This window comes from Notothenia rossii, assembly GCF_949606895.1.
Source record: "Notothenia rossii genome assembly, chromosome: 2".
NCBI classification, from domain to species: Eukaryota; Metazoa; Chordata; class Actinopteri; order Perciformes; family Nototheniidae; genus Notothenia; species Notothenia rossii.
In genome coordinates this window covers 96,671,067-96,697,472 of record NC_136904.1, presented here as the reverse complement: position 1 = coordinate 96,697,472, position 26,406 = coordinate 96,671,067, and the positions used below count along the sequence as shown (strand labels likewise).

General features: G+C 43.8%; 1 protein-coding gene across 5 annotated transcripts in view; it reads left to right on the top strand.

The window, feature by feature from the left end:
• The window catches only part of gtdc1 (glycosyltransferase-like domain containing 1), a 50,456-nt gene extending 27,605 nt beyond the window's left edge, over positions 1–22,851 (top strand). The window contains exons 5-11 of one of the 5 annotated variants that reach the window (XM_079665547.1): positions 886–924; positions 1,010–1,063; positions 7,871–7,980; positions 8,858–9,002; positions 16,609–16,679; positions 17,646–17,734; positions 22,060–22,851. In XM_079665547.1, the coding sequence (XP_079521673.1) occupies positions 886–924; positions 1,010–1,063; positions 7,871–7,980; positions 8,858–9,002; positions 16,609–16,679; positions 17,646–17,734; positions 22,060–22,137 (586 nt within the window). In that variant the 3' untranslated portion in view covers positions 22,138–22,851. Of the gene's footprint in view, positions 1–885; positions 925–1,009; positions 1,064–7,870; positions 7,981–8,857; positions 9,003–16,608; positions 16,680–17,642; positions 17,735–22,059 lie in introns of all 5 variants that reach the window. The other 4 variants (XM_079665546.1, XM_079665550.1, XM_079665548.1 and 1 more) reach the window with 4 other exon arrangements.
• The last annotated feature ends 3,555 nt before the right edge of the window (positions 22,852–26,406 follow it).

Here is a 26,406-nt window from a genome sequence, read left to right as displayed (position 1 = left end):
TTATTTATCGTACGATAAGTCCATTTATCGATTATCGCGACAGGCCTACACACACACACACACACACACACACACACACACACACACACACACACACACACACACACACACACACACACACACACACACGCACCTGCCTCCAGTCTAACATGTTATTTCTAAAATAGATTATTGAATCAGAACACCAGGAGAAACTGCTGCAGCTTCAACCTCTCTCTCCATTTCTTTTCAACCTCTCTCTCCATTTCTCTTCAACCTCTCTCTCCATTTCTCTTCAACCTCTCTCTCCATTTCTCTTCACACCTGTCGGCAGTGACGAGGCGTTCAAGAGCGTCCTCACCTGTCTGCAGTGACGAGGCGTTCAGGAGCGTCCTCACCTGTCTGCAGTGACGAGGCGTTCAGGAGCCTCGTCACTGCAGACAGGTGACGAAGCGTTCAGGAGCGTCCTCACCTGTCGGCAGTGATGAGGCGTTCAGGAGCGTCCTCACCTGTCGGCAGTGACGAGGCGTTCAGGAGCGTCCTCACCTGTCTGCAGTGACGAGGCGTTCAGGAGCGTCCTCACCTGTCTGCAGTGACGAGGCGTTCAGGAGCGTCCTCACCTGTCTGCAGTGACGAGGCGTTCAGGAGCGTCCTCACCTGTCTGCAGTGACGAGGCGTTCAGGAGCGTCCTCACCTGTCTGCAGTGACGAGGCGTTCAAGAGCGTCCTCACCTGTCTGCAGTGACGAGGCGTTCAGGGGCGTCCTCACCTGTCTGCAGTGACGAGGCGTTCAGGAGCGTCCTCCCCTGTCTGCAGTGACGAGGCGTTCAGGAGCCTCGTCACTGCAGACAGGTGACGAGGCGTTCAGGAGCGTTGTAAACCACATGTGATCTGTTTCTGTTCTCAGGCTGCTGCCCGAACACAAGCGGCTCGGAGCGGCAGAGAGGTAACTGAACGTCTGCTCCTCAGGGAGTCGCATGCTGTCAGACAGGCGTCATGGAGAGACCTTTTCATCTTGTGTTTCATTGCAGGAACTCGGAGCAGGAAGCTGGGAAGCCTCTGCACATCGTGTGGCCTCACCGCTGGTACGCTCTCTCCTCTTTACTCTGAAACTCTACATATTCAGACCTTTACTCTGAAACTCTACATATTCAGACCTTTACTCTGAAACTCTACATATTCAGACCTTTACTCTGAAACTCTACATATTCAGACCTTTACTCTGAAACTCATATTCAGACCTTTACTCTGAAACTCTACATATTCAGACCTTTACTCTGAAACTCTACATATTCAGACCTTTACTCTGAAACTCTACATATTCAGACCTTTACTCTGAAACTCTACATATTCAGACCTTTACTTTGAAACTCTACATATTCAGACCTTTACTCTGAAACTCATATTCAGACCTTTACTCTGAAACTCATATTCAGACCTTTACTCTGAAACTCTACATATTCAGACCTTTACTCTGAAACTCTACATATTCAGACCTTTACTCTGAAACACATATTCAGACCTTTACTCTGAAACTCTACATATTCAGACCTTTACTCTGAAACTCATATTCAGACCTTTACTCTGAAACTCATATTCAGACCTTTACTCTGAAACTCTACATATTCAGACCTTTACTCTGAAACTCATATTCAGACCTTTACTCTGAAACTCATATTCAGACCTTTACTCTGAAACTCATATTCAGACCTTTACTCTGAAACTCATATTCAGACCTTTACTCTGAAACTCTACATATTCAGACCTTTACTCTGAAACTCATATTCAGACCTTTACTCTGAAACTCTACATATTCAGACCTTTACTCTGAAACTCTACATATTCAGACCTTTACTCTGAAACTCTACATATTCAGACCTTTACTCTGAAACTCTACATATTCAGACCTTTACTCTGAAACTCTACATATTCAGACCTTTACTCTGAAACTCTACATATTCAGACCTTTACTCTGAAACTCATATTCAGACCTTTACTCTGAAACTCATATTCAGACCTTTACTCTGAAACTCTACATATTCAGACCTTTACTCTGAAACTCTACATATTCAGACCTTTACTCTGAAACTCTACATATTCAGACCTTTACTCTGAAACTCATATTCAGACCTTTACTCTGAAACTCTACATATTCAGACCTTTACTCTGAAACTCTACATATTCAGACCTTTACTCTGAAACTCATATTCAGACCTTTACTCTGAAACTCATATTCAGACCTTTACTCTGAAAATCTACATATTCAGACCTTTACTCTGAAACTCTACATATTCAGACCTTTACTCTGAAACTCTACATATTCAGACCTTTACTCTGAAACTCATATTCAGACCTTTACTCTGAAAATCTACATATTCAGACCTTTACTCTGAAACTCTACATATTCAGACCTTTACTCTGAAACTCATATTCAGACCTTTACTCTGAAACTCATATTCAGACCTTTACTCTGAAACTCTACATATTCAGACATTTACTCTGAAACTCTACATATTCAGACCTTTACTCTGAAACTCATATTCAGACCTTTACTTTGAAACTCTACATATTCAGACCTTTACTCTGAAACTCTACATATTCAGACCTTTACTCTGAAACTCATATTCAGACCTTTACTCTGAAACTCATATTCAGACCTTTACTCTGAAACTCTACATATTCAGACATTTACTCTGAAACTCATATTCAGACCTTTACTCTGAAACTCTACATATTCAGACCTTTACTCTGAAACTCATATTCAGACCTTTACTCTGAAACTCATATTCAGACCTTTACTCTGAAACTCTACATATTCAGACCTTTACTCTGAAACTCTACATATTCAGACCTTTACTCTGAAACTCTACATATTCAGACCTTTACTCTGAAACTCTACATATTCAGACCTTTACTCTGAAACTCATATTCAGACCTTTACTCTGAAACTCATATTCAGACCTTTACTCTGAAACTCTACATATTCAGACCTTTACTCTGAAACTCTACATATTCAGACCTTTACTCTGAAACTCTACATATTCAGACCTTTACTCTGAAACTCATATTCAGACCTTTACTTTGAAACTCTACATATTCAGACCTTTACTCTGAAACTCTACATATTCAGACCTTTACTTTGAAACTCTACATATTCAGACCTTTACTCTGAAACTCTACATATTCAGACCTTTACTCTGAAACTCTACATATTCAGACCTTTACTCTGAAACTCTACATATTCAGACCTTTACTCTGAAACTCTACATATTCAGACCTTTACTCTGAAACTCATATTCAGACCTTTACTCTGAAACTCATATTCAGACCTTTACTCTGAAACTCTACATATTCAGACCTTTACTCTGAAACTCTACATATTCAGACCTTTACTCTGAAACTCATATTCAGACCTTTACTCTGAAACTCATATTCAGACCTTTACTCTGAAACTCTACATATTCAGACCTTTACTCTGAAACTCTACATATCCAGACCTTTACTCTGAAACTCATATTCAGACCTTTACTCTGAAACTCATATTCAGACCTTTACTTTGAAACTCTACATATTCAGACCTTTACTCTGAAACTCTACATATTCAGACCTTTACTCTGAAACTCATATTAAGACCTTTACTCTGAAACTCTACATATTCAGACCTTTACTCTGAAACTCTACATATTCAGACCTTTACTCTGAAACTCATATTCAGACCTTTACTCTGAAACTCATATTCAGACCTTTACTTTGAAACTCTACATATTCAGACCTTTACTCTGAAACTCTACATATTCAGACCTTTACTCTGAAACTCATATTCAGACCTTTACTCTGAAACTCATATTCAGACCTTTACTCTGAAACTCTACATATTCAGACCTTTACTCTGAAACTCTACATATTCAGACCTTTACTCTGAAACTCTACATATTCAGACCTTTACTCTGAAACTCATATTCAGACCTTTACTCTGAAACTCATATTCAGACCTTTACTCTGAAACTCATATTCAGACCTTTACTTTGAAACTCATATTCAGACCTTTACTCTGAAACTCATATTCAGACCTTTACTCTGAAACTCTACATATTCAGACCTTTACTCTGAAACTCATATTCAGACCTTTACTCTGAAACTCTACATATTCAGACCTTTACTCTGAAACTCATATTCAGACCTTTACTCTGAAACTCTACATATTCAGACCTTTACTCTGAAACTCTACATATTCAGACCTTTACTCTGAAACTCTACATATTCAGACCTTTACTCTGAAACTCATATTCAGACCTTTACTCTGAAACTCATATTCAGACCTTTACTCTGAAACTCATATTCAGACCTTTACTCTGAAACTCATATTCAGACCTTTACTCTGAAACTCATATTCAGACCTTTACTCTGAAACTCATATTCAGACCTTTACTCTGAAACTCATATTCAGACCTTTACTCTGAAACTCTACATATTCAGACCTTTACTCTGAAACTCATATTCAGACCTTTACTCTGAAACTCATATTCAGACCTTTACTCTGAAACTCATATTCAGACCTTTACTCTGAAACTCTACATATTCAGACCTTTACTCTGAAACTCATATTCAGACCTTTACTCTGAAACTCATATTCAGACCTTTACTTTGAAAGATTAAATGCACTGTTTGTTATGAACTCGTATATATGATGTGCTTTAATCACGCAGGTATTCAGGAAAACACACGTCTTGTATGAAATGTGTTTGAATGATGAAACCCTGGGGATGGAGAGTCTTCAGGCTGAAGTCATACATCCGGCTTTATTTTGAAAGGGTACAGGCTTTTATTGTGAAGTCCTCTCACCTGCTGAGCGTGACCCGGAGCATGGTGTGTGTGTTTGAAATGAGATCTTGGTATCATACCTGCCAACCCTACCGATTTGGGCGGTAGTCTACCGCTTTTGAAACGTTTCTACCGCCTACCGACTCAGATGGCTTTCCCTACAGATTTTCAATCTTCCCAAACTATAACAAATACAAATGAAGCTCCATGGACACTGGACTGGACTTTTGGCTGACACCGTTTGCAGCGTGTCTGTGATCTCATCATACAAACAGTCCTCTGTGTTTCTGAAAGAGAAACAACGTGCAGACCGGGGTAACGCTGCCTTTCCTCTGCACCCCCGGGGCTGATGGGTAATCACTCCCAAATGAGTTTAAGGGAACAGAGACGAGGCATTTGAGTCCTGCAGGATTTCCCCGTTAATATCAGTGTCAGGAAAACACATGTTGGCGACTGAAAGACATCCAGTGTTTGGTGTTTTCCGGAAGCATCCTTCACCTACAGTGTCTCAACTGAGAGAGGACCACAAACACACACAACATATAATACCATTTTGAGATTTGGGATATTTATCTCCCATTCTTTCACTTTTTCTGACATTTTCAACCCCAAACATGTCGTTAATGTGTTTAGTGAACGACAGCAATCTGAAAGCCTGTACATTATTTATATCACACGTTATCAGTAGACAAATGCAGGAAATGACTTTTTGAATGCAGTATTTTCTGATGTATGGCGCAACACAAAGATATTTCGCTCTGTGCAAACCTTTGACTCTAATATGTCAACAACATGAAACAAGAATATGAACCTGGCTTTATCCAATGTTCACACGAGTTCTACATCCTGACACATCCTTCATCTACACCAGGGGTCGGCAACCTTTTTGATATGAAGTGCCATTTAAAAAAAAAATTGTTATCAGCGTGCCAACGATCGAGAATTATCAACGGGGGGGGGGTTGAGGAGCTTGACGCTTGTGAACTATCAGCAGGAGGGCGGGGGAGCCTCGGGAAGCAGTGTGTGGACCTGTCAGCGCAACTCACATGATGCCGAATTTAACAAACACATTTAAATAATTGGTTTAAACGGCATAATAATAAGGACGATCGTCCGTTCTGTGATTCTCGAGAGAGAGAGAGAGAGAGAGAGAGAGAGAGAGAGAGAGAGAGAGAGAGAGAAGAGAGAGAGAGAGAGAGAGAGAGAGAGAGAGAGAGAGAGAGAGAGAGAGAGAGAGAGAGAGAGAGAGATAGAGAGAGAGAGAGAGAGAGAGAGAGAGAGAGAGAGAGAGAGAGAGAGAGAGAGAGAGAGAGAGAGAGATGTGGGGCTTGTGTGTGTGTGTGGATGGTAGAGCGACAGTGAGGGAACGTGTGTATGTTTCTGAAGTGAAACGAGGAAGCAGAAAAACAGAGGTCTGTGATGTATTTTGTGAAACAGAAGAACAGCTAAATAAATGCAACGGCCTCCCGAGAAGAGCTCGCCTCTCTCCAGTCATTTAAGCTAAAGTGTGTTATTGAACCTGAAGCTTGTTGCTTCTGCCCTCCTCGACTACGGTCTGAGAGCCGACAGGAAAGTTCAACACACAGATGGCCAGTCCGCCCCTTTGTAGCATATTATTTCGATGAGCAGATCGCCACTGGGCTTTAAACTAAATACACAGCCACGCAAAAACTGCGGCATGTGTACAGCTCCTTATGGGTACTGCAATTAGTGAAGTGCTTTCCTCCGTGGTGAAACGATCAGCACTGCACCACGGAGGAAAGCGGCAGAAAGTCACCTGGAGTTAAAGAGAGCGGGGCTGCGTTGCGTGCATGGCTTCCTTCTGCAGGTAACGGGGAGACGCTCTGCCGGCGGTCTCGTTCAGGATCCGAAAATACAATTTAAATATTTTGCACACTTATTCCACGTATTCCTAGTGTGCCACTGGTTACGGTGCCGCGTGCAAGGGGTTGCCGACCCCTGATCTACACTGTCTCAACTGAAAGAGGAAACACATTAAAAAATATAATAACATGTGGAGACTTTATCTCCCATTCTTTTACTTTGGGACATTTTACAGACCAGACATGTCGTTGATGTCACTGTTTACCAAACTACCACTTGTTCTGAAAAATGCATAAAATGATGCAATATGTTAAATACATGTTTATACATGTGATTACTGGGGGTCCATTTCTCCTGATTACCTCATTTGGGCGTGCACACCTACCTCTTTTGGATTTGGAAAGGTTGGCATGTATGTCGTGTGTGTTTGAAATGAGATCGTGTGTGTGTGTGTGTGTGTGTGTGTGTGTGTGTGTGTGTGTGTGTGTGTGTGTGTGTGTGTGTGTGTGTGTGTGTGTGTGTGTGTGTGTGTGTGTGTGTGTGTGTGTGTGTGTGTGTGTGTGTGTGTGTGTGTGTGTGTGTGTGTGTGTGTGGTGTGTGTGTGTGTGTGTGTGTGTGTGTTCTTCTTCGGTGGTATCGGTGGCGTCCTGTAATCCGCTGCCTCACAAACAGACGGATTATTGCTTTTATTCTGACACGAGATGTAATCTGTGGTTTAATCTGTGTGTGACCTGGATCCCAGATTACTGCTCTATTGCTGCTGGGGGGGGGGCTGTTCCTGGTGGGCGGGGGCTGTTCCAGGTGGGGACGGGGTTGTTCCAGGTGGGGGGCTAACAGCTGTTCCAGGTGGGGACGGGGTTGTTCCAGGCGGGGGGGTAACAGCTGTTCCAGGTGGGGGGGGCAACAGCTGTTCCAGGTGGGGGGGGGGGGGGTAACAGCTGTTCCAGGTGGGGGGGATCAGGATCAGACGACTGATGTAAAAACACACCACCAACAACATGTGGTGACCAGACTTCAGTCTAAATCTGTGTGTGTGTGTGTGTGTGTGTGTGTGTGTGTGTGTGTGTGTGTGTGTGTGTGTGTGTGTGTGTGTGTGTGTGTGTGTGTGTGTGTGTGTGTGTGTGTGTGTGTGTGTGTGTGTGTGTGTGTGTGTGTGTGTGTGTGTGTGTGTGTGTGTGTGTGTGTGTGTGTGTGTGTGTGTGTGTGTGTGTGTGTGTGTGTGTGTGTGTGTGTGTGTGTGTGTGTAGGGAGCACGATAAGGACCCGGAGCTCTTCCTCTCCACGATGATCAAACTTTCGGAGAGGCAGGTCGACTTCCAGCTGTCTGTGCTGGGAGAGACCTTCACTGACGTGCCAGGTACACACACACACACACACACACACACACACACAGGAAGTGTGTTACCCAGGCAGTGTGTGTGGAGCTTCTCCGTCCCTTCAGTTTATCGGTGCATTACTCTGATTTGTTTTTAAGTTATTGATTTTATCATTAATAATGTTATCCTGAGTAATCAGAGTAATCCGATCGGTGTCGTAAACACTAAGACGGGTGATGATCTCTATCTTCTTCATCACTTAAGAGTGTGTGTGTGTGTGTGTGTGTGTGCGTGTGGGGGGGTGGGGGTGGGTGGGTGGGGGTGGGTGTGTGTGTGTTCACCTTTATAGACACTGTGTTTTACAGTAATGAGCAGATCTTCTGATAATTGATCAACACACTGCTGCTGATGGCGCTATAATGAGTGTGTGGGTTTTAGCTTAATGAACACACTCTGAAATATTAACAAGTAAAGTTTTACTGCTCAGGAACACTGTGTGTGTGTGTGTGTGTGTGTGTGTGTGTGTGTGTGTGTGTGTGTGTGTGTGTGTGTGTGTGTGTGTGTGTGTGTGTGTGTGTGTGTGTGTGTGTGTGTGTGTGTGTGTGTGTGTGTGTGTGTGTGTGTGTGTGTGTGTGTGTGTGTGTGTGTGTGTGTGTGTGTGTGTGTGTGTGTGTGTGTGTGTGTGTGTGTGTGTGTGTGTGTGTGTGTGTGTGTGTGTGTGGTTAACCCTAACCCTTGCTTTAGTTATGATGTCATTACTCCTGAGTTTCTCTATCCAAGGTATTTGTGATTAAATGAGCACAGCAACAACACTTCTTTCAATAGGAGTAATGATAAGAATGAATGTCACTCTTCTGTCAGTGAGAGTTATTGACTGTGTTTATGTGTTGCCCCCCCCCCCCTCCCCCCCCCTCTCAGAGGTGTTCTCGTCGGCTCGCCTCCTGCTCTCTCGGCACATTGTCAGCTGGGGTTTCCTCCCCAGGAAGCAGGACTATCTGAAGGCGCTGTGCGACGCCGACGTGGTCGTTTCCACCGCCAGACACGAGTTCTTCGGGGTCGCCATGTGAGAAACCAATATCTTTATATTTTAATCATATGGTTTATATCTTATTATTACATGGCTTAGTTGAATACTCGATTCTGATTGGTCGATTCAGAACAAGTGACACGTTGTTAATCCAGTAGTACAGACCGCTGTCAAGGACTTATTGACCGTTGTTAAGGACGCTCACATCTGCCGAAAGAAGTCCGGTCGATTGAACTGTATACAGTTTGGCCGAAAAACAAACTTCAAGAAAACCACACTAACAGTCCATCTTCAAATCTACAAAGACTATCTCCAGCAGTACTTAGAGCCTCCAGAAAAAGGCGGGCAACAATCCTTGATTATGCGATTAAACATGCAGGGTTTTTATGTGATCTTATGCGGTGAAATTGCGGGAAGTTGCGAAATATACGGGGAAAAAGAATAACAATTTTTTTAAATATTGGGCTGTCTTATTTATTCTCTCTCACACACAACCTGCCACTAACGTTAAACCCCTTTCCTATTCAATTAAACACATTCAATGTTTATTTAATGTAAAAGCAATTGGGCTATTTTAATCTCACACACACACACACACACACACTTCTCCGCCTCATTCTGTTTTCATTTACTCGCTCGTTATCTGACCAGCTTCAATCTTGTAGGCTACTCACTTCGTTTCTTGTAGCCCTCTAAAGGGTTTTGGAGGTTGATGCCTCTGTGAACGTCAGTTGTTTGGCTTTCTTGTCCGCAGCAGCAGAAAGCATTTTCGAATGTTGAATGAATCAAAGTGGGTCGTCACCGTCGATTTCCTCTTATGCTCCAACACACAGTTGCACGGGGTGCAGAATAGTTTCCCCCCACTTTTTGCCCGGTCTTTAGTAGAAATGTTCGTCGGTAAATGAGATGGATTAGATATTTTCATCTTGGTGTTTTCTCTATCGTGTGAGCTCCACACTTTCACTCTATACAGTGTTGTTTACATTCTGTGATGCGTGAGCTGATGACGTCACGTCAAGACGAGTTCACTTTTTTTTTTCTCAACTTTGTGGAAAAATGCAGGGATTATGCGGCCTTTTAAAAATCTGCGCCATTTTGCTGATTATGCGGTAAAATCTGCGATCGCAGAATCGCGTTTTTCTGGAGGGTCTAAGTACAGTAAGGCTCTCAAAGTGCACCAGATTGATGCATTTACTTCAATATTTAAAACAAAATCTTCCCGGGGCAGCATGCCCCCGGACCCCCGTAGAGGAGGTGAGGACCCCCCTAGAGGAGGTGAGGTCCCTCCTAGAGGAGGTGAGGTCCACACACCACCTATAAAAATAGTGCTTTCCCCCTGCTTACACCTATATGCCGTGAGCTTATTATCGAGCCTTCATTGTAACAGTCGTGGGTACAGTGTGTGCGTGGGTGTGTGTGTGTGTGCAGGCAGTTGATGAGAGACTGAGGGGGGAGCTGGGAGGATGGAGTGGTGCTGAGATACAGTTGGGTATCATCAGCGTAACAGTGGAAATTGAGTCCATGATGTCGGATGATCTGGCCGAGGGGGAGCATGTAAATGGTGAACAGGAGGGGGCCAAGCACAGAGCCCTGGGGTACACCGTGGTGGACTGGGGCCGGTGGGGAATTTGAGCCGTTAATGGTTGCAAACTGTTCCCTGTTATGGAGGTAGGATGTGAACCAAGACAGCGCTGTGCCAGTGACACCTAGGAGGTCAGATAGGTGGGTGAGGAGGATGTTGTTAGAGATGGTGTCAAACGCTGCAGAAAGGGCCAGGAGGATGAGGATGCTGAGGCGGCCAGAGTCAGCAGCAATGAGGAGATCGTTGGTGATCTTGATGAGGGCGGTCCCAGTGCTGTGTTGCTGTCTGAAGCCGGATTGGAAGGGCTCATAGAGCTCATGGTTGGACATGTACAGATGGAGTTGGCCGGCGACCACTCTTTCCAGAGTTTTGCTGAGGAAGGGAAGGTTGGAGATCGGCCGGTGGTTCTGGAGGTCGTCGGGGTCCAGGCCAGGTTTTTTGAGTATGGGGGTGACTGAAGCCATTTTGAAGCTGGTGGGGACTATACCAGGAGCCAGAGAAGCGTTGATGATGACCACCATATAGTGACAGAGGGTGGGTAGGCAGTCCTTGACCAGGGCTGTGGGCATGGGGTCCAGGGAGCAGGTGGAGGTCTTGGCCGAACTGACCAGTTTGGCCACTTGGAGAGCATCCGCAAGGGAGAAGGAGGAGAGGTTGGAGTGGGAGAGGCGCGGTGCTGGGGGTACGTAGCCAGGTGGCTGAGGTGCAGGTAGGGGGGAGGGCCAGGCGCCAGGAGCTTCTGATGGATGGCCTCGACTTTCGCCTGGAAGAAGTCGAGGAATTTGGAGCACAGATCGGGAGCCCCTGTGGGCTGGGGGCCGGCAGGGGGGCGGAGTAGGCGGTTGATGGTGGAGAACAGTGTTCTGGGGTTGCTTTGCTGGGCACCGATGAGACGGGAGTAGTAGTGAGATCAGAAGCCAACCTCCTATCCATCCCGACCCACATCAATCACTGGACCTGGGGGGACAGAGCCTTCTCCGTCGCTGCCCCCTCCCTCTGGAACTCCCTCCCCCAACCCATCAGAGACTGCATTGACCTCACCACCTTCAAAACACTCACAAAAACTCACCTCTTCAATCTGGCTTTTAATGTGTGATTGTTTTTGTATTATTTAACTATATATATTTATTTGTTGTTCTTTTATTTTCACTATATCTGTAAAGCGTCTTTGAGCACCTGTAAAAGCGCTAACAAAATAAATCTATTATTATTATGATTTGCTTTTCAAACTGTTTGCTTGTCTTTAGTTTCCCGTTGTCTCCCATCTGAGAGCAACATGGAGGATTTTAATATTCATTATTGAATATATTTGGAGAGCACAGGATGAATGGTTAGTGGCTGAGTTCCCAGTGAAGAAAAGAAAAGGACAAGAGGGACAAGAGAACAGTGGAGAAGTAAGAGACGCGAAAAGACGGCCCACATTATGAGCTATGGAACTATTTAAAGTCTAGCTGATCAGCTACGGGGCAGAGACCCTCCACACAGAGCTGCGGGCCTTTTTGCGTAATGGTCCAGACTTCAAACGGCAAAACATATTCAGTTGCCAGTTACTTTGGCATTAGGGCATTTTAAATAAATACAAAAAAATTTTTAAATCAATAAAAAAAAAATCTAAATCCATAAAAGCATTTAAATTAATATCGGGAGTCATGTCGTGACTTTGTTGAGAATGTGGCCGTGTGATGAGCGGGATAATGTGCAGCGACTTGGTCTCCGTCGCTTCGCATCGGGCTCCTGATCTGAAGGGTGTTCTTTTCCCCAGAATGGCCGCCTCGCTGCCCATCATCCCTTACGGCCCGTCCACACAAAGGCATGACATTTTTTTTGAAAAATCTTGATGCTGGGCGTGTCTGAAGCTTGGCGATTTTTTGCGAGCAACGCGACCAACAACCAATCACATGAATCTCCCGCCCCCGACATACAAAGCAATAGCAATGTTAAAACGAAGTAAACTGGATATAAACTCTCCGAACAGGAGAAAACCTACCAGTTTCACCCACTGTCTCTGCCACCTCCCTCCATGCCTGGTTCCTCCGGTTTGTATCCCGGTAAATAGTTCTGGTCTTAAAGAAACGGGTGATTTTCTACCGTAATATCTCGTTTGGAATATGAGGAAATGAACTGCGGTCTGGCTCTCCCAGCTTGCACGCGGTTTGATTGGCTAGCGCTTGTACTGGCGGGATTTGCATAAACGGGATTTGATTGGCTGATGCCAGCTTCGAAAGCATCGGGAGCATAAAAGTTGAACATTGCTCAATTTTGATGCTCACGATGCTTGCAAAGCCATGCTCCGCGCCCCACAATGCAGTTCGGCGAAGATTAAAAATCCTCTACGTCACCCCATTCAAGTGAATGGGCGAAGCTTTGAAAGATTTTTTCCATGCCTGTGTGGACGGGCCGTTACTCACAATATTATCTTTATATTTCAATCACAACGTGTTCGTTTCCACCGCCAGGCACCAGCTCTTCGGGGTCGCCATGTGAGCTGCAGGAATCAGATAGATATCTCTTATATTTTAATTATATAATATGGTTTATATCTTAATACTATGTTATCTTTTATATTTAAATTATATAATATCTTTTATATCTTACTTACATATTATGTTTCATATTTTAATCATATCTTATCTTTATATTGCTGAACCTGTGGGAGGTTGGGAGCAACGTGTTGAGAGGTTATTTATTGATTTCACCTGAGTGTTTGTAGAGAGTTGTTTCATCACATCAAGGTGTTCCTGCAGACTTCAGTCAGCTGACCTCAGGCAGCCAACCAGACGCTACGCTCTGTGAAGCTCAGCCAATCAAACGGCTGTGTGACCTGCAGCAGATCTCTGATCTCTGGCTCATTTTCAGCTCTCCCTTATTATTTATTTACAAGAAGCACACCTAAAACATACAGAAAACACACACACAGAAAACACACTGAAAACACAGAAAACACTTTATTAAAATTAGGCCGTCAAATGATTACAATTTTTAATCAGATTAATCACAGCTTAAAAAAATAATTAATCATGATTAATCACCATTCGAACTATGTCCAAAATATGCCCTTTCTTTATGTATATTGTTGTGGGAATGGAAAGATAGATGAAAGAAGGCTGATATATTCATTTAACATACAGTATGTACAGTGGGGCAAAAAAGTATTTAGTCAGCCACCAATTGTGCAAGTTCTCCCACTTAAAAAGATGAGAGTTGCCGATTCTTGTTCAGTTTTTTCTTCTTCACCCTCTCAGACTTTGAGTTGCGCGCGCTACTAAAGAGACGTGTTACCATGGAAACCAAACAATGGTGTAGCTGTATTGAAGTCCGAGTGGAAACAGTCCTGAGTAAATCTGATTTTGTCAGAAATCGGGAGAAATGCGGGAGAAATATGACCCCGGGAGGAAACCGGGAGTCTCCCGCGAAAATTGGGAGGGTTGGCAAGTATGAGACCGACGTTAACAGCAGCCCTGTCTGTGCACACGGAGACCGACTCTGTCGTCCGGTGATCTAACCGCCTTCTGGAAAAGCTTCACAAGTACGTCGGTACGCAAATGTGCTTTGTGACAAAAGAGACGGTACGCATTTCAGATTACGCACATAACCTGCGTACCAGTTATGTGCACCTAGTACTACAGCAAAAGTATTCTCCGTCGGAGAAGACGATCACTAAGTGACAAAAAGTTTCAAAACCGTTTCTAGTCTTCGGTATTTCCAGACAAGTGGCTACTGAAATCAATCTCACTAACTGCTGTCTGTGTGATTTACTCCGCGAGTTGGCGGACTTTATTTTGCTTACTTTAACATCATTGTTCATGGTGGGGCGAAGCCATTTCTTGGTATGGGTGTGGCCTACCCCAGCCATACCCTGGCGCTGCCACTGGTGGGATGTATGGGGCGGGCCATTCTGCACATGCGTTAAATACGTTAAATATTTTAACGCGATTAATTCAAAAAATTAATTGCATCCGTTAACGCGATAATTTTGACAGCATTAATTAAAAATTTGACTGATTTTAAAAAAGCTGGAGAAATCATCTGGGTGTTTGCACCTGCTATGTCTGACTGTATATGGATTTCAATGACTACTTTTTTTACGATGTTGTATTTTAGTGTTGCCTCTGTGTTTAGTGTCCGTCTGTAACTTTGTGTGGTAGTGTTACCACTGAACAGCTCTCTCTCGAAAATCAGACCTTGTGTCTCAAGGAGATTTTACACCTGTATAAATAAAGGCTAAATACAAATAAAAAAAGTGTTTTCTGTGTTTTAATAAAGTTAAACACAGAAAATACTTGACTAAATACATATTAAGCAGAAAACTGACAAAGAATACTCAAATAAATAACTAAAATAATAGATAACATAAATAATCAAATAAAACAAACAGAAGTGGAAACGTTGCTCTTCGTTTGAGAGTGAATGTTTGACTTCAGCTTTTCAAAGTAAAGCAGCTCAGCTGAACCTCAGCTTTTCAAAGTAAAGCAGCTCAGGTGAACTTCAGCTTTTCAAAGTAAAGCAGCTCAGGTGAACTTCAGCTTTTCAAAGTAAAGCAGCTCAGGTGAACCTCAGCTTTTCAAAGTAAAGCAGCTCAGGTGAACTTCAGCTTTTCAAAGTAAAGCAGCTCAGGTGAACTTCAGCTTTTCAAAGTAAAGCAGCTCAGGTGAACCTCAGCTTTTCAAAGTAAAGCAGCTCAGGTGAACTTCAGCTTTTCAAAGTAAAGCAGCTCAGGTGAACCTCAGCTTTTCAAATTAAAGCAGCTCAGGTGAACCTCAGCTTTTCAAAGTAAAGCAGCTCAGGTGAACCTCAGCTTTTCAAAGTAAAGCAGCTCAGGTGAACTTCAGCTTTTCAAAGTAAAGCAGTTCAGGTGAACTTCAGCTTTTCAAAGTAAAGCAGCTCAGGTGAACTTCATCTTTTCAAAGTAAAGCAGCTCAGGCGAACTTCAGCTTTTCAAAGTAAAGCAGCTCAGGTGAACTTCAGCTTTTCAAAGTAAAGCAGCTCAGGTGAACCTCCGCTTTTCAAATTAAAGCAGCTCAGGTGAACTTCAGCTTTTCAAATTAAAGCAGCTCAGGTGAACCTCAGCTTTTCAAAGTAAAGCAGCTCAGGTGAACTTCAGCTTTTCAAAGTAAAGCAGCTCAGGTGAACCTCAGCTGTTCAAAGTGAAGCAGCTCAGGTGAACCTCAGCTTTTCAAAGTAAAGCAGCTCAGGTGAACTTCATCTTTTCAAAGTAAAGCAGCTCAGGTGAACCTCAGCTTTTCAAAGTAAAGCAGCTCAGGTGAACCTCAGCTTTTCAAAGTAAAGCAGCTCAGGTGAACATCATCTTTTCAAAGTAAAGCAGCTCAGGTGAACTTCATCTTTTCAAAGTAAAGCAGCTCAGGTGAACATCAGCTTTTCAAAGTAAGGCAGCTCAGGTGAACCTCAGCTTTTCAAATTAAAGCAGCTCAGGTGAACATCAGCTTTTCAAAGTAAGGCAGCTCAGGTGAACTTCATCTTTTCAAAGTAAAGCAGCTCAGGTGAACTTCAGCTTTTCAAAGTAAAGCAGCTCAGGTGAACATCAGCTTTTCAAAGTAAAGCAGCTCAGGTGAACTTCAGCTTTTCAAAGTAAAGCAGCTCAGGTGAACATCAGCTTTTCAAAGTAAAGCAGCTCAGGTGAACATCAGCTTTTCAAAGTAAAGCAGCTCAGGTGAACTTCATCTTTTCAAAGTAAAGCAGCTCAGGTGAACTTCAGCTTTTCAAAGTAAAGCAGCTCAGGTGAACCTCAGCTTTTCAAAGTAAAGCAGCTCAGGTGAACATCAGCTTTTCAAAGTAAAGCAGCTCAGGTGAACATCAGCTTTTCAAAGTAAAGCAGCTCAGGTGAACTTCAGCTTTTCAAAGTAAAGCAGCTCAGGTGAACCTCAGCTTTTCAAAGTAAAGCAGCTCAGGTGAACCTCAGCTTTTCAAAGTAAAGCAGCTCAGGTGAACCTCAGCTTTTCAAAGTAAAGCAGCTCAGGTGAACCTCAGCTTCAGTCAGCAAATGAAAAGAGGTTGAACTAACAGAACAATGATGGTTTTAACCTTTATCTCCTGTGCATTCAGGTTGGAGGCGGTTCATTGCGGCTGCTACCCTCTGTGTCCCAAAGCTCTGGTTTACCCCGAGATATTCCCAGGTAACATCAGATACTCTCAGGTAACATCAGATACTCTCAGGTAACATCAGATACTCTCAGGTAACATCAGGTAACATCAGATACTCTCAGGTAACATCAGATACTCTCAGGTAACATCAGATACTCTCAGGTAACACCAGATACTCTCAGGTAACATCAGATACTCTCAGGTAGCATCAGATACTCTCAGGTAACATCAGATACTCTCAGGTAACATCAGGTAACATCAGATACTCTCAGGTAACATCAGATACTCTCAGGTAACATCAGATACTCTCAGGTAACACCAGATACTCTCAGGTAACATCAGATACTCTCAGGTAGCATCAGATACTCTCAGGTAGCATCAGATACTCTCAGGTAACATCATATACTCTCAGGTAGCTTCAGATACTCTCAGGTAACATCATATACTCTCAGGTAGCTTCAGATACTCTCAGGTAACATCATATACTCTCAGGTAGCTTCAGATACTCTCAGGTAACATCAGATACTCTCAGGTAGCTTCAGATACTCTCAGGTAACATCATATACTCTCAGGTAGCTTCAGATACTCTCAGGTAGCATCAGATACTCTCAGGTAGCATCAGATACTCTCAGGTAGCATCAGATACTCTCAGGTAACATCATATACTCTCAGGTAACATCAGATACTCTCAGGTAGCATCAGATACTCTCAGGTAACATCATATACTCTCAGGTAACATCATATACTCTCAGGTAGCTTCAGATACTCTCAGGTAACATCAGATACTCTCAGGTAGCTTCAGATACTCTCAGGTAACATCATATACTCTCAGGTAGCTTCAGATACTCTCAGGTAGCATCAGATACTCTCAGGTAACATCATATACTCTCAGGTAGCAGAATAAAACGGACTCCGCAGGTAACTGTGAGATATTATAAACGGTTTATATATCAGAGGTGCAGATTGACGTGTGTTCTCCTGTTCCCTGAACGCAGCAGAGTACCTGTACTCCACACCTGAGCAGCTGCTGAAGCGTCTGCAGTCTCTCTGCAGGAGGCCGGACGCCACCCGGCGACACGCAGTCAAGGTACACCAATCCAATCCACTCTATTTGTATAGCACATAAAAACAGAGAGTTTACCAAAGTGCTTCACACCAAACATAACATTATAATAAAATGTAATATTACCATAATAGATAAAAGGCACACATAATAATTAATACACGGTACATAAAGCCTATGGACAGACAATAAAAGCATACAAATAGATAAAGCATATAGCTCAGACTGACTCGAAAGCGAGGGAAAAGAGGTGGGTCTTTAGGCGGGACTTAAGTTTGGAGGGTGGGCGACAATTTGATATGGGGGGGCAGGTCATTCCAGAGCCTGGGGGCTACCGCTGAGAAGGCTCGGTCTCCCCGGGTCTTTTTCTTGGTCTTAGGGACTACCAGCAGCAGCTGATCAGCCGACCTCAAAGCCCTTGAGGGGGTGTACACCTGTAGGAGGTCGGAGCCCATGAAGCGATTTAACCTGTTAACCCCGAGAGACCCCGGTACCGGGACACTGCCGCAACATCTTGCAGGAAGCAGTGTCTGAGGGCATGTTCATTTAATAAACTAAATGAATGTTTTATATCCATGTAACGGGAAGAAACTCATCTAACTGATCATTTCAAAAATATTTCCAAAAAAACCCACAATGCTAACGAGCCTCTGAATTAGCAACGAGCAAAAAATGATAACAGATGAATGCACCGAAATTCATCAACCTTATTATTTATCTTTGCTGCACATCTCAACCCATCTTTTCACATCGTGAGGGGACACAGAATCGAGGGGTACCCTCATTATCCCTCAATTATACGAACTCTCTGAGATAATGACGAGAACACACATCAAAACATGTGGAGCTAGTTAGCTAAAAACGCTAACATGGCTCACCTGTGTCTTAGTCTGGTCAAAAGTTCTGTTCAATGGCATTAAAACGATAAAAACGCTGCTGAAGTGAATCCACAGGTTAATCCAATGTGTCTGTCCCTTTGAATGATTTCTGATAATCCATAAGCAATAAACCTGCTTTTCCGTTTCCAGATGTCAGAGCGAGAGATAGCTTCACTGGTGCAAACTTGCATGCGCAAAGCCCCCACCTTTTTGTTTTACCATGTGTGTGTTTGGGGAGATTCCCCTTCGATTCTATTGGCTCTAACGGTCAGAGAGATGTCAATCACCAAAATCGTCCAATGGGTTCCAGAGAAACGGTAAAACCCCCATTTCCACCCAAATCACCTCAGAGGTGGAGTTTTTTTGCAAAATCTCTCTAAAAAGGTAAAATGTCACTTGTTTTGCATCAATCTTGATACAGAGTACTTATTATATGTTGTACTTTGAATTCCTAAAGCGTTTAGTCTACTTTACCATCATCCAAGGTTAGTTTTCACTATAAGTACAAAATATGTTTTGGACGGACACTAAAATGTACAGTTTTTTAATATGTTCAATCTGAATTTACTTTAAAATAAAAAACATCTATATTGATTCTGACTTTTCTACATCCAACTCACAGGTTTATCATTACTTTGAGAGAAAAGATTATTAATTTAACCCTTTTAGAAGGGAAGATATGGTCATTTGTTCTGGGAATGTCATTTTTGAGCCTGAGACCTGAAAAACAGACTCAGGGCTTAACAGGTTAAAAACAAACAATAACATCTTAAAATTAACTCTAAAATGGACAGGAAGCCGGTGGAGGGAAGCCGGTGGAGGGAAGCCGGTGGAGGGAAGCCGGTGGAGGGAAGCCAGAGTTGGTGTGATGTGCTCATGCTTGCGTGTTCCTGTAAGCAGCCGAGCCGCAGCGTTTTGTACCAGTTGCAGGCGGGCCAGCGAGGTCTGGTTTAGGCCGGCATAAAGTGCATTACAGTAATCTAGACGCGTAGAAACAAAGGCATGAATTACACGCTCAAAGTCTAAAAAGGATAAAACCGGTTTAACCTACGAATGTGTCATACCCACTTAACGGGAAGAAATAACTGACGTTGAACCATTTTTACCGAAACGAAACACAAGGCTAACACCAAGCCTCTGAATTAGCACTAAGCGAAAGACTGCTAACGAATTTAGCACAGAAGTCACGGTCTAAATACTTTATTACTTATCGGATCTGCACAAACAATATATCAGATTAAAGCTGAGACTCCACAGATTCTAGAGGTATAAGTATCATCCCTGAGCGATCAGAACTCAGGGCAGCGAAGTCAAACCCAGACAACACACAACGTAGCTTTGCTGAGCCAAAACGGAAAATATGTCTCACCTTTGCTGTTTTCTGATCAAAAGTTCTGTTCAATGGCATTCAAAGGATAAAAACGCTGCTGAAGGTGAATCCAATGTGTCTGTGTCACTTTGAAACCATTACTGACAATCCATCATCGTATTTATGGCAATAAGCCTAGTTTTCAGTTTTCAGAGTGTAACGTAGCTTTGGGTTTGGGCAAGCTGCGTGCGCATCACTCTCACTCCTCATGCTAACGTGTAGGTGGATTTAGGAACTTCCCCTCGATTCCATTGGCTCTAACGGTTCAAAAGAGGTGTCAATCATCAAAATCGACCGATGGGTTCAAATGCACCCAAATGACCCCAGAAGTGGGTTTTTGCTAAACCTCTCTCAAAAGGTCAAATGTCACTTGTTTTGCATCAATCTCGATACAGGGTACTTACTATATGTTGTAGTTTGGATTCATAAAGCTTTTAGTCGACCATCCCATCCTTCAAGGGTGGTTTTCACTAGAAGTCATGGTTTATTTTTGGACGGACACAACAAGTTACATTCTTTTACAATGTTCAATCTGAATTTACTTTAAAATGAAAACATCTATATTGATTCTGACTCTTCTACATCCACCTCACAGGTTTATCATTACTTTGAGAGAAAAGATTATTAGTTTAACCCTTTTAGAAGATATGATCATTTGTTCTGGGAATGTCATTTTCGAGCCTGAGACCTGAAAAAGAGGCTCAAAAACAGGACCCTATTGTCCTACTAGGGCATTGCGTTCCTAGAATGCAGGGTTGTTGGTTGTTCCTAGAGTCTCTAAAAGTACAATGGGAGCCAGAGCCTTTTCTTATCAAGTTCCACTTTTGTGGAATCAGCTTCCAGTTTGTGTTCGGGCGGCAGACACCCTATCCGTTTTTAAGAGTGCGCTTAAGACCTTCCTTTTTGATAAAGCTTATAGTTAGGGCTGATTAGATTCAGCCCCTAGTTTTGCTGATATAGGCTTAGTTTGTCGGGGGACATCTTACTTCTTCCTTCTCTCTGTCTATACCTGTGTACTCTCATGTTCCCATTAACCCAGCTTCCCCAAATGTCTTTCTTTTTGGTGTCTATATACGCCGGGATCCGAGTCGTGGCTGTGCCTGTTGCTGTGGTCCTGGATCATAAGTCCTGGATGGATATCCTCATGGATTCATCTTCTTATTATACACACATGCATTTTCAAACATCTGGACTACCTATGTTGCAAATGTATTATCTTTTCAATTTACACACGGCATCTATTGCACGTCTGTCCGTCCTGGGAGAGGGATCCCTCCTCTGTTGCTCTCCCTGAGGTTTCTCCATGTTCCCCTTTAAACTGTGGGGGTTTCTCTGGAAGTGTTTCCTTGTACGATGTGAGGGTCTAAGGACAGAGGGTCTAAGGACAGAGGGTCTAAGGACAGAGGGTCTGAGGACAGAGGGTCTAAGGACAGAGAGTCTGAGGACAGAGGGTCTAAGGACAGAGGGTCTAAGGACAGAGGGTCTGAGGACAGAGGGTCTAAGGACAGAGAGTCTAAGGACAGAGGGTCTAAGGACAGAGGGTCTAAGGACAGAGGGTCTGAGGACAGAGGGTCTAAGGACAGAGAGTCTAAGGACAGAGAGTCTAAGGACAGAGGGTCTGAGGACAGAGGGTCTAAGGACAGAGGGTCTGAGGACAGAGGGTGTGGTATTGTCATACTGATATTCTGTACAAACTGTGAAGTCCTCTGAGACAAATGTAACATTTGTGATATTGGGCTATATAAATAAACATTGATTGATTGAGTGCTTAACAGGTTTAGAGTTAGCTTCTATGTGTCTTGTTGGTTGAGCGTTAGCTTCTAGCTTCTGTTAGCTTAGAGTTAGCTTCTATGTGTCTTGTTGGTTGAGCGTTTGCTTCTAGATCTGTTAGCTTAGAGTTAGCTTCTATGTGTCTTGTTGGTTGAGCGTTAGCTTCTAGCTTCTGTTAGCTTAGAGTTAGCTTCTATGTGTCTTGTTGGTTGAGCGTTAGCTTCTAGCTTCTGTTAGCTTAGAGTTAGCTTGTAAGTCATGTTTTCTCTGTGTTTGTGGAGATTTGAAGCTAACTCTAATCTGACTGTGTTTCCTCTTCTTCTGTTGTTCAGGTCGACACCTCGTCCTTCTCCTGGTCGACTCTAAAGGATCGCTATCAGACTCTGCTGTCCCTGGATGCACCGCTCTGACCCCCTCTGTCCCTGGACGCACCGCTCTGACCCCCTCTTTCCCTGGACGCACCGCTCTGACCCCTGCTGCTGTCCCTGAACGCACCGCTCTGACCCCCTCTTTCCCTGGACGCACCGCTCTGACCCCTGCTGCTGTCCCTGAACGCACCGCTCTGACCCCTGCTGTCCCTGAACGCACCGCTCTGACCCCTGCTGTCCCTGAACGCACCGCTCTGACCCCTGCTGTCCCTGAACGCACCGCTCTGACCCCTGCTGTCCCTGAACGCACCGCTCTGACCCCTGCTGCTGTCCCTGAACGCACCGCTCTGACCCCTGCTGCTGTCCCTGAACGCACCGCTCTGACCCCTGCTGTCCCTGAATGCACCGCTCTGACTCCTGCTGCTGTCCCTGAACGCACCGCTCTGACCCCTGTTGCTGTCCCTGAACGCACCGCAGCTGGAGTCTCAGAGACTGGATCTGGGCTGGTTTTATGCGGGTGGTTTTGGGCGGGGGGTTAGCGTGTTTCCAGACGGGGGGTCATGTTTCTGTTTGATCTTCCAGAGGTTTATCTGAGAAGTGTTTTTTGAATAAACTCTGAACTGTTCGTAACGTCGGGACTGAATGAAACACGACAGGAAAAATAAACTGGAATTTTTTTTCTAATTTATTCATTTTGAAAAATGTGTCAAGACTTTTTGTTTCTGAAAACATTTTCCAATAAACGTCTGAAAAATGTTTGTAGAGAATCATTTTAAAAATACCCAAAATAATTTCCAAAAAAAAAAAGGATAAGTGTCACCCTGACACGCATACATATACACACACACACACACACACACACGTATACACACACACACACACACACACACACACGTATACACACACACACACACACACACACACACACACACACACACACACACACACACACACACGTATACACACACACATACATATCGATGCTTGAAAAGTTGAACTTTTCTCAATTTTCGAAGTGAGCAACGGAGGCAAAGCAACGGAACCACAATGCAGACGTCACCCCATTCAAAGTGAATGGGAAGCGTCTCCGTTGAAGCACGCGACGGAACCGTGTGGACGTACTGTGGAGCCAAATAAAAAAATGAACTGGTCAAAACACTACGACAGCCAAGCCAATTGAATTGAGGGTTGAGGGCGCAACTCTGCAATGCCCAGCTGATGTGGCAACTACACTCGAATATTATTTTGTTGAGTCAGTGGCTACCATAGCCAGTAGCTTCATAGCTCAGGAAGTTAATGCACTCCCGACTGTCAACACTAGCGAACCAGCAGCTGTTCTAAAGTCAGTGTCTGAGACAGAGGTTGCGGAAGTAATTGCCAGTCTGAAATCCTCAAGGGCTAAGGATATCTACGGTATGGACACATTCACGCTGAAAGACATTAACTCCTCAATTGTTAAAATATCATTAATATGGCAATCAATCAAGGGAGTTTTCCCAATCAATGGAAGCCTGCTGTTGTGGTCCCGTTATTCAAAGGTGGGGACCCTCTCATGACATCCAACTATAGGCCCATCAGTATCTTACCCATAGTATCCAAGGTATTTGAAAAACTGATGCCAAACAAATCATCAATCATCTCAACAACAGCTCCTTTCCACTGCATCCAATGCAGTTTGGATTCAGGGCTAATCACTCAACAGGAACAGCGACATGCTTCTTCGTAGAGAAAGTGAAGGCATCAATGGACAGGGGTGGGGTTGTGGGGGCCGTGTTCCTTGACTTACGGAAAGCTTTTGACACTGTTAATCACAACATCTTATTGCAAAAAATACTCAACTTAAATGTTCCTATAGAATTCACCAACCTCTTTAATTTGTATCTTTCATCCCAGCAGCTCAGCAGCTACAGAGGAGAGAAGGAGATGAGAAACTGAAGTCCTCCCAATGTGTTCAAACTGAGAACCATAAGTCTAGTGCACTATGTCTGTCAACTGGAGTACCGCAGGGCTCTGTATTGGGCCCAATCCTGTTTAGTATGTACATCACTGATCTGCCTTCTGTGTGTGGAGAATGTGATGTATTCATGTATGCTGATGATACAGTTGTTTTTACTCATGGCAGAACTGCAGAAGAGTCTGCTACCAAGGTCACTGATGTGTTGGAGAATATTACATCCTGGCTTAACAACAACTGTTTGCAACCAAATGTCTCAAAGACAGTGTGTATGTTCTTCTCCAAGGGCCACAGCATTATAACGGTACGTCTACACTACAGGCATCAAAAAATGCTTTCAACGCTTCGCCCATTCACTTGAATGGGGTGACGTAGAAGATTTTTAATCTTCGCCGAACTGCATTGTGGGGAGCGGAGCATGGATTTGCAAGCATCACGAGCATCTATCGGCATCAAAAGTTGAACAATGTTCAACTTTTGAGGCTCGATGCTTGGCATCAGCCAATCAAATCCCGTTTATGCAAATCCCGCCAGTGCAAGCGCAGCCAATCAAACCGCGTGCAAGCTGGGAGAGCCAGACCGCAGTTCATTTCCTCATATTCCAAACGAGATATTACGGTAGCAAATCACCCGGTTCTTTACGACCAGAACTATTTACCGGGATACAAACCGGAGGAACCAGGCATGGAGGGAGGTGGCAGAGACAGTGGGTGAAACTGGTAGGTTTTCGCCTGTTTGGAGAGTTTATATCCAGTTTACTTCGTTTTAACATTGCTATTGCTTTGTATGTCGGGGGCGGGAGATTCATGTGATTGGTTGCTCGCAAAAAATCGCCAAGCTTCAGACACGCCCAGCTTCAAGATTTTTTCATGCCTGTAGTGTAGACGGGCCGTAACAGAACAAGATGTTTTTTTTTCTGGAAGGAGACTTCAGGTTGTCTTGGAGTACAAGTACTTAGGAGTACATATTGACACAAACCTCAATTTCAAAACCCATATCAAAAAGGTCTGCAATAAATTAAAGTTCAATCTGTCAAATGACAGATACATTAGAAACTTCCTATCATCTGCAGCAGCTAAGCTATACCTTCACTCAATGGTCCTCTCCCACATCAACTACTGTCTGATCAGCTGGTCTAACGCACAGCTCTAAAACCACTGGAATCACTGTGTAAACAAGCACTCAGAACACGAGACAAAAAGACACTCCGGTATCATCATTGTCACATTGTTAAAAAGTATAATCTGTTCAGCTGGGAAAATCTCATAGTTTACAAAAACATCTGCTTAGTTTATAAGATCACTCGTGGGTTGGCTCCTCCTCCTCTGGCTGGCTGCATCAGCCTAAAGCCCACCTCCACAGGGCTAGAGGTGCGGCTAGGGGAGGCTGCACCATCCCATTTAGGAAGAGTGCATTCAGCCAGGCTGTCTTTCATTCCACGCATCCCATCAATAGAATACCACAACCAATAAGAGAGTCCTCATCCTACTACTCATTCAAGCAGTGTTAGAAAGTGGCTCATTGAGAACCAACAGTGTCAGCACTGATTAGTGCCTAACCCTGAAACACACACACACACACACACACACACACACACACACACACACACACACACACACACACATACACACACACACACACACACACACACACACACACACACACACATACATACACATACACACACACACACACACACATACACACACACACACACACATACACACACACACACACACACACACACACACACACATACACACACACACACACACATACACACACACACACACACACACACACACACACACACATACACACACACATACACACACACACATACACACAAACACACACATACACATACAAACACACACACACACATACACACACACATGCACACACACAAATGCACACACACACACACACACACACACACACACACACACACACACACGTGGAGGTGCTTGGTTAGCTTCAGTGTTTTGGTGAGTCAGGATTCAAGTCTCTCTCACCAGGAGCTCAGCAGCTACAGAGGAGAGAAGGAGAGGAGAGAAGGAGAGGAGAGCAGGAGATGAGAAACTGATGTCCCCTCCAGCAGAGCAACATGAAGATATACAGGATCTAAAACAGACTCAATGAATGACACAGTGCAAGAGGATGTTTTGAGATGAGCACGCAAATACAAATCAAATAGAACCAGAGCAAGAAGAGTCTAGGTCAGAGGTGCCCAGTAGGGCATATATATATATATGTCTCCTTTCTTCCTGAGGAGAGACTCAGTTCCTCTGATTCTCCTCACACAGAAAGGAAGCATCACGACGTGCACGGAGGACGGATTATAATATTTGCAGGAT